This window comes from Peromyscus maniculatus, chromosome 7 (assembly GCF_049852395.1).
Source record: "Peromyscus maniculatus bairdii isolate BWxNUB_F1_BW_parent chromosome 7, HU_Pman_BW_mat_3.1, whole genome shotgun sequence".
NCBI classification, from domain to species: Eukaryota; Metazoa; Chordata; class Mammalia; order Rodentia; family Cricetidae; genus Peromyscus; species Peromyscus maniculatus.
This window is the reverse complement of record NC_134858.1, coordinates 36,722,556-36,734,449: the sequence shown is the minus strand read 5'-3', so window position 1 is coordinate 36,734,449 and position 11,894 is coordinate 36,722,556. Positions and strand designations below refer to the sequence as shown.

Sequence of the window (11,894 nt, the reverse complement as noted above, 5' to 3'; positions counted from 1 at the left end):
ATATTTGTGAAAATTTTAAAATAAAAATATTAGAAAGTACAACTTTGGAGACAAAAATATTATATAAAAACATATCAATTCAAATACCACCATTTTGTATCAGTTGTACACACCAAGTATATAAACATATGTAAATGTCAAAAAAGAGAACCAATTCAAACCAAATAATAACAAAAAAATGGATGAATGTGGAAGTAGGACTTGTAGGGAGGAAGGGTGTGTTGTAAATGGGATAGGAGATTAGAGAAGGGGCTATAATAACTACAGTAAAGGAACAAAATCAATTTAATAAAGAAATACATGATGACAGAAATGGTGGGAGGAATTTGGGGACATTGTTCACTGGATACAGGTGTGTACCAATCCAAATGGTCACCACTCAGAATATAGAATTGAAAGAACCTGGGACTTTGGGCCTGCCTCTGCTATTTATGTATTATTAAGCAAGTCGTAACTGCCATGTGAACCTGAGACTTCTCATATGTAAAATATCGATCGATGACTTTCTTTGTGTATATGATGACCATAAAACTTGTTCAAATAAAAAACAGAGTGAAAATATTCAGTTAAAATGGCTTAAATTCAAATTAGTTTCTCTCATTTGTTTTCTTTTCAAAAATCTATTTTTTTATGAATTGACTGTTTAGTCTTTTTTTTGAGCTAATTTTAGTGACATTAGATCATTAAGTATCTGTTTAATTAAATAAATCTGTTTATGTAAGTTAAGCTTAGTATAGATTATGGTTTCTTGCTTAAGGTATGTTAATATCAAATGAAATGCATGAAGTTGAAGTATCAACATTAATAAATTGTGACATGTATATTCCCACAAAACTACAACCACATTCAAATGTATCAGTGTAGTAACTAACCTTAACCTATATCTAAGATTTGTTTTTAAATTTTGTTTTATCTTATTTCCAGAAAAAATAATTTACATACCTAGAATTTAAAACAAATGAAATTTAAAACTTTTTGAATAGTCTTAGAAGGCATTGGATATGACATAGTAAATGAATGGTGCATTCAAAGGCAAATCAAGGACAGTATGGTAGGAAAATGAAAAACAAGAAAACAAACACATCTATTAACCAAATGTAAACAGAGATTTGAGACTTGTGCAGCTCTATAGAACATCTCTTTGTCTTTGGAATTACCAAAAGCAAAGATGAGTGCAAGAATGAAAAAGATATTTAAAACTTTCATTCGTAAAAAAATTTTCGAAGTTGAGGCTTCATCCAGCAACTGATGGAAACAGATTCAGAGAACCACAGCCAAACATTTGGCGGATCTTGGGGAATCCTGCCAAAGACAGGGAAGAAGGATCATATGACCGGAGAGGTCAAGGACACCATAAGAAAACCCATAGTATCAACTAACCTAGGCTCACAAGGATTCGCAGAGACTGACTGACAACCAGGGAGCCTGCATGGGACTGACCTAGGTCCTCCGTACATATGTTACAGTTGTGTAGCTTGGTCTTCTTGTGGGACTTCTAACAGTGGGAGCAGGGCTGTCTATGACTCTTTTGCCTGCTTTGGGGATCCTTATTTTCGTATTGGGTTGCCTTGTCCAGCCTTCAACTTGATATGCCTTGTTTGGTTGAAGGAGGGGAAACAGCAGTTGGGTTGTAAAAATAAACAAACACAAATATATATATTTAAAAACAAACCAATTAATAAAACTCTCAAAATTGAGAGGTATAAGCTCAATATCTCACAAACTTAGTTATCCGTCAGCAGATGAATGGATGTTGAAACCTGGAACATACATAAAATGAAATACTATTCAGCTCTAAAGAAAAAATGGAATAACAACACCTTTTGCTCAAACATAGTCACCTTTCATTAGGTGGTACAAAAATCTTGCTTTGGACTCTACCATTATACATTTTTTAATTTAATTAATTTATTTATTTATTATTTATTTATTTATTTATTTATTTATTTATTTATTTATTTATTTATTTATTTATTTTTTTGGTTTTTCGAGACAGGGTTTCTCTGTGTAGCTTTGCGCCTTTCCTGGGACTCACTTGGTAGTCCAGGCTGGCCTTGAACTCACAGAGATCCACCTGGCTCTGCCTCCCGAGTGCTGGGATTAAAGGCGTGCGCCACCAACGCCCGGCTACCATTATACATTTTAACAATATCCTGTTAAAATGCTACCTCCGTCATAGCTTCTTTATAGCCTGTGCTCTTCTTCTTTTTCTTTATAATTTTCTTTTATTTACATGGAAAAATAATAGTAATGAGTACCTGAGTTAGAACTGACATTAATGCAGACTGAATATAAACTTGTAAAAGAATTCTATGTAAAAGAATATTTTTCAAAGAAATGGTATTTTATTTAGTCATAAGGCTGCCAGTTATGAAAGGGAACACAGTTTTTTTTTTTTTTTTTTTTTAGAACTACATGTTACTTAAAGAATAGCATGAAGACAATGGCCACTGACATATTACTCACTGTGGGAAATTGCTGCCACTCAATTACTAGCATCATAATTTACTTCACAAGCTCTGCCTTCCAGAGTCTGAATATGAGCCTTTGAATATAAGGCAGGGTATCAATAAATCTTACTTTCTAGCCATTTTATTTACCTTCTTTTCTTGTCTTAGGATTGCCCATGTTAAGACTGTTTAGTAACTTTCACAGGAAAACCTTCCCTGCAAATTTTCCTAGAAAATATTTTTTTTTTAGTTCCTGTTCATTTAACAGATGTTCATCATAAAGAAGCATCAGCCACTTACTAGTCATGTTGTAGGGAGGCAGGGGAAATAATTATCTTAAATAGTTATCTTCATGTTGTCAAGTCTTTTTTTTCATTTTATTAGTACAAATGAACTCTCAAGTCCTCTTTTACATTCAGAATTTAATTATAGCTGCACTAGTGTTGGGGACTATTGGGGTCCAGCCCCTAATAGTCTCCTTTCCAGGGTCCGCGGAAAGATCTATCAACCAGCTGAGAATCTATTCTTTAAGGTCGGTAAATCAGTCTACGCACGCAGAGTTCTTTGGTCCATTCGCTTTAATTCCTCTGGCATAACATCCTTTATACACAGCTTCAGTTCTGTTCTCATGTCTAGCTCCTTTCTTGCCTGATTTCTCTATATTTATCTACTGTCCCCTCTAAGTTCTATCTTAATTCCTTCATCTAGTTCTGTCCATTCTAGGTTCACGTCTATCTAGTTCTTTCCCCTATCAGTTCTCTCCCATCTCCTTCTCTCTCATCTGGCTCTTCCTCATCTTGTTCTTCCCCATCTGGCTCTTCCTCATCTTCCATCTCGTTCCTCTAGTCCTCTCTTTTAGCTCTTCAATCTAGTTCTTCCCCATCTCAGCTCGTTCCTCTCAAGTTCTTACCCATCTAGTTCTTCCATTCTCTTTTCTCCTCTCCCCCTGTGCCCTGGAAGTCCCGGTATATAAAACGGAGGGTCTGAGCTAAATTGTGTAAAGCTATTACTTAGCGTCCACCTCTCCTAGGCGGTGTCCCCTTGTGGAATTTACCATAAGTCAGGAGACTTGCATGTGGGCTGTTATCATTGTTAGTCCACCTGGGACTAACAATGGGTGCCCACCTGGGTGGTGTTTCCTGTAGTCCTTGAAAGTGGCTAAGGGAGATAATCTGATTCCAGAGAAAGCCTTTCCCTGAGGCTGTTCTCCAAATTACCTGGAATGTGTATGTCCAGAGAGTGCTCAGTCTACACTGTTAGTCCTTCTTGGGGAAAAGTCAATTGGGAAAGCTATGAAGGCACACATGATTTTCATAACAGAAGACAGCTGATATATAACAAGCCAAGTAACACCAAAAACTCCTTGGGATTTGGCTTCCTCTGGAGGAATTTCATGATCCCTCCAGGTAGTGACTTTGCCATAACCAGCTGAGTTCTTATGATATATTCCTGCGGCCCGCAACACACTAGCACAATTAGTTATAACACACTTCCCAAGTCTTATAATAAAATACAAAAATCTGAGAGGAAAAATTTTGGATTAATAGTTTCCATTTCCCTAAACAATTAGAAAACCAATATTGTTAATTGGTAACTTTATGATGAAGAACGTGTTTGAGCCTTGTTTCATTTGTACATGCTGAATACATGAAGGAGCATATATTTTACTGACCTAAATATTTTGTTGAGTAGTTTTGTTTGGGACACTTAACAGTATAAAGTCTTTTACAGTTCTTACAGTTGTAATATGTATACAAAATATTTAACAAATAAAGACAAGGTATCTATCAACATAGTTATAAAGGCTTAGAATTAGCTGCTGCCATGGACCATTTAAAAGAGGAAGAGAAGGACTCAAGAGATTGAAGGGTTCTTACTGGGTAGACAGATGTAGAAGGGTTAAGGCAAAAGGTAAAAGGAAAAAAATCATGATTGCAGTTGTGTGGCTAGTCTTCTATAATTCATCCTTGCATTTCCAGGAGGCAGCTGTTTATCAGTACTGAGGGAAGTGTCAGGTGGAAACCCGGCTTGTCTTGGCACTGTCCTCACTCTGCATTTAGTCTGTGTTGAAGCTTGATCTGGTGGGAATGATGAGCTTGCCTGAGTTGCTTTCATCCTTCCTGCAATTGTACCAGTAACTGTCAGATACAGGAACAAGGGAGAATAACCCTGAGTTCTGTGTGGATGCTGCAGCTTAACTGCATATCTTAGTCTGCAGTCATGTTCCCTATATTCTATCCATTTCCAGAGTTTTAGATTAAAGTCCTGCATTTATAGAGGACCAGGCACAATTCAAAGACTGGGGAATCTTGACAACAAAATCTGAAATGGTTTTGAGGCCTCTATGAATTTCTTAAATGATGAGGGGTGGTTTTTGATTACCTTTAAAGTACTGTTAAAATACAGAAATGTGTGGTCTTTGAAGCTGCATATATTAGAGCTAAAGCTAATACACACACACACACACACACACACACACACACACACACACACACACACTTTAGAGCAGAAGCATGGTCTTGAGAAAGTTTCTTTGTGTCTGTAGATCATGGTTAGCCCATCTTCAGGTAGAGACAAAAATAAAAATGTTGCTTGAAATACAATTCTGATGAGCAGTAAAACAGGTAATACAACCACCACACTACCTCGAGGAAATGGATTTGATAGTGGATTACAGTTACTCTATTAGTCAGGGTTCTCTGGAAGAAGAGAGCAGATAGAACAAATACATATTGAAGTGGGTTTTATTTGGTTGGCTCACATGGTACATTTCCTGCGGTTCACACTGGAAGGGTGAAGAATTCTGTAGATACTCGGTCCATGAGGCTGGAGGTCTCAGCAGTTCCAGTCTGGCTCTGTAGGCATGGAAGATTACTAAAGAGTTGCTGATCTTCAGTCAATATAGGAAGCCCGAAGAGTCTAGTTCTAACATCAGCAAAGCAATGTAGCATTTGTAGCAACAGAGTAGACAAGCTTGCTAGCAAGAGTGAAGGCAAATAGGCAAAAATCACAGCTTCCACTCTTGTCTCTGTGTCCTTTCATCTGAGCTGCCACCAGAAGGTATTGTTTACATTATAGGTGGCTCTTTCTACTTCAAATAATCTGATCAAGAAAATCCTTCAAAGGTGTGCCCATCAGCTGGCCGTTTAGTTGACTCCAGATCTAGTCAAGCTGGTGACCAAGATTATCCATCACAGTTACTATTTTTATCCTAATATGTATTTATTCTTCTTCATAAATAAACCTATAATAACATATTTGAATTTCCAACACATCATCCATTTAAACAAATTTCCCCCATTTTATGTTTATTGGATTGTAATAGTTTCTCAACTGGTCATTTTACAACATATTTTCTTTTGCTATAAAACATAGCATAAAGAGTGGCTTGTTTGGCTGAGGCTATTCCTACAGAAGAATAGCACAATTAAAATGATAAAGTGCCGTGTGCATAGCAGTCCAGGCACATTTATCTAAAGGTTAGATCAATCACTCATCCTGGAAGACATCACAATTTCTCCCTTCATATGGCAAATTACTTTAAGCAGAATCTTGATGTATTTGTTACCTCATTATCTAGAAAAATCTGTTCTTGTGGTTGTTCTACAAGAAAAGTACTTCACCAATGGAAATACCAAAACCTTTCCAATTATCTCATTCAGACCTCATAAAATTCCATAAGGAAATTATTTTTAATTTTCTTTTTAACATGATTCTACAGGTATAAGATTTGTACAAAAATTTTCTATCTACTGACTAGTGAATTCAGAGTCTGGGATTTGGGTAGGTTCAAATGACTCCAAACCCACAGATGGGTGATGTTGTTCTGTATGCTGTGAATATGTGTTGCTCTGACTGGTTGATAAATAAAGCTGTTTGGCCAATGGTGAGGCAGAATAAGGTTAGTTGAGACATTCTGACTAGAGAGAGAGAAAAGAGAAAGAGAGAGCAGAGGAGACGCTGCTAGCTGCTGCCAGAAGAAGCAAGATGTAAAATACAGGTAGGCCACAAGCCATGTGGCAAAGTACAGATTTTTAGAAATGGGTTAATTTAAGATGTTATAGCTAGCTAGTGAGAAGCCTGCTATGGCCATAGTTTAAAAATAATATAAGCCTCTGTGTGTTCATTTGGGTTTGATTGGCTGCAGGACTGCGGGGCTGTGGGAGCTGGGTAGGGCCAGAAAAACTTCAGCTACAATCCCCTGTTTGTTATTTCACCTTGTTAGTGTGGTCTTAAATATCACTACCGGGAATGGGAAAAGATAAGATAATGACTTTCTAAGTGATGTTGGGCAAGCCACAATTCTCATTGGAGTTTTATTTTAATCATGATAAAATTTAGTCTCTTCTCTTAAACCAGGAGATAAATAAAAATTTGGACTTTATATTTCTGCTTTAAGAATTAGTAATAGTCAGTACAGTTATTTTACAGAAATACTAAAACAAGCAAGAGTTTGAACAAAAAATTACATACCCCTGAGTTTAAGTGTTGGAAATACTTGAAAAGGTCACCTCTGTAGTCTGCATTTTATTGACGAGGAGTTTGTTAAGGAGGTGCTGAGGCAGACCAAAGAGAAGGACTTGTGGCTCAGTTGACACCCAGCATTTTCCTCCTTAAAACAGGACTTGAGTGGTTGTCGTTGTTGTCTTCCTGATGGGCAGGGAACACAGTCACAGGCTCAGGTCTACCAGTCGGAGACTCTCAGGAGCCTCTACACACCAACCTCCTCAAAGCCTGCTTGACCTCCTTGTTCCTCAGTGTGTAAATGAAAGGATTGAGCATGGGAGTGACTATTGTGTAGAAGACTGCCGGGGCTCCCGCCCCTGCCCCCGTGGAGCTTGGCTGCAGGTAGATGCAGACAGGGGGCATGTAGTATAGGAGCACCACGGTGAGATGTGCTGTGCAAGTGGAGAAGGCTCGCTGCCGTCCCTCCGCTGTGCGAATGCGCAGCACTGCGGCCACAATGAAGACATAGGAGATGATGATGAGAATGAGGCAGCCTGCAGCCACCACGCCAATGTTTGCAAGCATGACAAGCTCATTAATGGTGGTGTCTGCACAGGCCAGCTTCAGTACTGGAGGGATGTCACAGAAGAAGTAGGCAATATGGTGAGGCCCACAGTACAGCAGGCGGAAGGTTAGGGAAGTGTGAATTGCAGAATGCACAGCCCCTATGGCCCAAGTGCTCCCAGCCAGCCCTGCACACACCCGCCTGTTCATGGCCACTGGATAATGCAGGGGCTGGCAGATAGCCAGGTAACGGTCATAGGCCATGACTGTGTATAGAAAGCACTCAGTGCTGGCCAGAAAGTGGAAGCAATAAAGTTGTACAGCACAGCCATGGAAGGAGATCACTTTCCCATCCAAAGTCAGTAGGCCTGCCATGACCTTGGGAACTGTTACTGTAGACAGACATGCATCCAGGAAGGAGAGGTGGCCCAGGAAGTGGTACATGGGGGAGCGGAGATGAGGGTCAGAGCCCACAGTAAGGAGAATGAGGAGATTGCCAGTCACAGTGATGCTGTAGATGAGGAGGAAGAGGAGGAAGAAGAGGCCAGGATGCTCAGCTGTGTACATCAGACCCTCTAGGAAGAAGTGGCTCACCATAGTCTGGTTCAGGTACTCTGTCTCCACAGTCATCTTCTTATCCCCTGTTCAATAAAGCTGACTGTAATAGAATAAATAGCTGCCCTCTTTCCTCAAATGTCTTTATTGTTTGGTGCATTCCATCTTGGCCTTGTTTCATAAAATAAGAAGACTAACAGGTTCAATTCAACTTCCTCCTATACTTCTGTTTTCATATTAGACATTCTTGCAAAAATAAAGTTTTGGAGGCATGACCCATAATTTTGTAGGGTACATATGGATTGTAAGAATTGTCTGTAGAAATGCAGTCCACAAGTTAATTATGTAAACACAGAGGACAAATTCTGCCGCCATTGAGGAAGTGATTTTGGCGTATACTTGAGAATGGTGATACTCCTGCCTCCTAATTTCCTCTTCTGTGTTTTGCATGCACCCAGCCACATACTTAATTGCTGTTTGTCATTTGGGAACAGCATTCATCTCTGGGCTTATCTAGAATCAGAGGGCTATTACATCAGCCAGGAACACATCTTCCTGCCCATTTCTCACTCAGAGGGAGTTCTTTGGAATCTTAACTACCCACAACCCTCAAGAGTATGACAATGAAGCCCATGAGAACAGACTATACAATTATGCAAACTATTTGTTTAGTATAGTTCATATTCTCCCCATAACACTTTTCCTTACACTTTGGGAGTTATTTTCCCATGTCTTTCTTGGTGTTCCTCTCTATTGGTTTAGAACTGAAATTTTTGATACATTCCATACTGTATATTAGATCCTGTATCATGTGAAAGTCTCCTTCATTGGCTTTTACCTATAATGTCTTCAATTTCTACATATTTTCCCTAAGGTTTGTCTTGGAGTATAATCTTAGGCACCACCTCTTCTAGTATTCAATGATTGTGATGATTATATATTGTGTGTCTCAGCCTTCTGAAAACACCTTAACTATGACCCTTTACTCTTGCTACACTGTTTTGTGACATCCAACTGTATTGATGTGTCTTTCCATTGTGATAAAAAGGCTATCTTCTGCAGTCCACCCATCCAGGTGTGTTAATTGATGTATCTTCTCTGCTAAAATTTCTCTCCAATATAGTCATGGCATTCCCCAACATTCACCTTCCTTAATTTATTCTGCTGGGTGAGTGTTTAAACTTTAATTCCTCAGAGATCCACTTATACACATTATCCTTCATATTGATTTAGAAATTCCTGAAACCTAATGGAAATACGAATTTCCATAATTCTTTGTCTTGGGTGATTTGATATTCTGTGTTTGTGTCATGTTTCCTCAAGAAGAACACAGGGAAAGGGTCTCACATGTTCTCTAGTTTCTTCCTGACAGTTTAGAGATAGAACAGTAGCAATAAGAAGGAACCACAGTTTTGGGATTTTTATGAACTTCAGTTTGAAGTCCCCAGTTGACCATTTATCAGGTGAATGAAACAGATAGTGACAATGATCTACCTGTTGTTTTTCCTTTCCTTAAATGTTTAATATGGATATTGTCAGTGATTATTCAATGTTGCTATTCAATGTTTAGGGCTGAGTGAAGCTGATAGGATAGGACCTTAAATTCTTCATATCCAATAAATGTATCAATGCATTGATAATTGTTCTGATATTTCTGACAAAAACCTATAAAACCTCTGCTTCGCCAAGCTCAGAAAAGTAGTGAACTCTATTTCATGAAAGATCCCACACCAGTGTTGAATAGGATCTTGTATTTCAGTTTTATTTACATGTTTTGTGCAATTGTCCATGATGTTTTAACAAATGAGATTTTGATTTTTGTGTTCTACAGTCACTGGAATGAATATGATCAAAAATAAGATAGAGGGACAGGAAGACGGCCCAAAGAATAAAGGTGCCTGCTGGCATCTCTGACAACTTGAGTTCGAGTCCCAGGACATACACAGTAGGAAGTGAGACCAACTCCCTTCAGTTTGTCTGACCTCCACACACATACCATGGCATCTACATATACACAAAACAAGCTAGTAAATAAATGTAATAAAAATTTAAGAATCTGATAAAGAGTAAAAAGCATATTAGATGTGGAGAAATTTGAACACACAATATATATATAAGCTGTTTCATAGAAAGTTAAAAACTCAGCTGGGTGGTAGTGGCACATGCCTTTAATCTCAGCACTCGGGAGGCAGAGCCAGGCGGATCTCTGTGAGTTCGAGGCCAGCCTGGACTACCAAGTGAGTTCCAGGAAAGGCGCAAAGCTACACAGAGAAACCCTGTCTAAAAAAAAACCAAACCAAAAAAAAAAAAAATTTGAAACTCATATTTTTTTCTCCTGAGAATTTCCACAAAATTAAACCTTTGTCCCTGCAAATGCTTGCAAGAAAATGTCCATGGCAGTTATTTGAAACAGTCAAATCCTAGAAACAAGTTTGTTTCACATCAAGTAGTGAATGAGCAAACACAGTGAGAATCATAACTATATGTGAACAGTACATAAAATTATTGGAGTGCCTAAAATTCAACCAGAAATAAATCCTATATGCCATGATTCCATGCTTATGAAATATGCTGAAATAATCAGTTTATAACATGAGAAAACAGAGTAGTGGATAACTGAAAGGAGGAGACAAGTGTAGGAAATTAGTATAAATGGCTGTAAATTCCTTTTTTTTGTTTTTGTTTTTTTTTTGAGACAGGGTTTCTTCGTGTAGTTTTGGTACCTGTCCTGGATCTTGCTCTGTAGACCAGGCTGGCCTCAGACTCACAGAGATCAGCCTGGCTCTGCCTCCCAAGTTCTGGGATTAAAGGCGTGCGCCACCACCTCCACCCCATTCCCTGGCATAAATGCCTTTCTTAAGCAGTGGAAATATTTTAAGATTAAATGTGGCAATAGCTAGATAACATGGTAATTTGCTAGCAATCATTGGATTGTACCTTGTAAGCACAGGATTTTATTAGATACAAATAATGCTTCTAGAGGCTCTTTAGAAGGCGATGGAGAAATCTAGAAAAGTCTGTTTAGTGGCATAAAACAGAACTCAGATAAATGAGGAAAGGTCATTGCTCCAGATAATAATAAAACACTAAATACATTAAAACATTTTAAATTTAAATATTAAATTAATTAAACCAAAAAAGTAGAGAAGAATTAAACGTTCATATTGACCCAACTTCCTTAAATGTTGATGACCCCCAAGTAGATTTTGTGATGAGTACATAAAGATTGTGTGGTTTTGGTCAATATTACCTCAGAAGTGACACATTCTTTTTTTTTTTTTTTTTTTTTTTGGTTTTGGTTTTGGTTTTTCAAGACAGGGTTTCTCTGTGTAGCTTTGCGCCTTTCCTGGAGCTCACTTGGTAGCCCAGGCTGGCCTCGAACTCACAGAGATCCGCCTGGCTCTGCCTCCCGAGTGCTGGGATTAAAGGCGTGCGCCACCACCGCCCGGCCGTGACACATTCTTTTTAAGACTTCATATAATATATGATGCCAATATATCTTGTTTCTAGTCATGCTCACTGTCTTGAGAAGACATATTTTGACATTAATCTTCTCAAACCCTCCTATACCACTGTTCAATTCTGTAATGACCTGCCCACTTGTTCATTCAATTATTCATTTATATAACTAGTTCTATGTAATAGAAACAACATGCTATGCTGTATATAGAATATATTACTTAATGAACGGTGATTATTTTATTACTCAAGTTTTCCAAGCCTCTATTAGTATGTCACATGTATGGTTGATATATTGTGCACCCTAATAAACTTATCTGGGGCCAGAGGACAGAACAGCCACTAGATAGACATAGAGGCCAGAAAATGGTGGAACACACACCTTTAATCCTAGTATTCTAGAGAAAGAAATCCATCTGG

The 11,894-nt window shown here is 38.3% G+C and overlaps 1 protein-coding gene across 1 annotated transcript; it reads right to left on the bottom strand.

Moving 5' to 3' along the window:
* Nucleotides 1-5,455: 5,455 nt before the first annotated feature.
* On the bottom strand, nt 5,456-8,109 carry Or10s1 (olfactory receptor family 10 subfamily S member 1). The gene has a single exon (XM_006981245.3). It carries the CDS (start codon nt 8,088-8,090, stop codon nt 7,152-7,154), a length of 939 nt encoding a protein of 312 aa, XP_006981307.3. The 5' UTR covers nt 8,091-8,109; the 3' UTR covers nt 5,456-7,151.
* Nucleotides 8,110-11,894: the final 3,785 nt, after the last annotated feature.

What these genes read in the sequence shown, in the direction of transcription:
- Or10s1 (XM_006981245.3), bottom strand. Translation starts at nt 8,090, where the DNA reads ATGACTGTGGAGACAGAGTACCTGAACCAGACTATGGTGAGCCACTTC.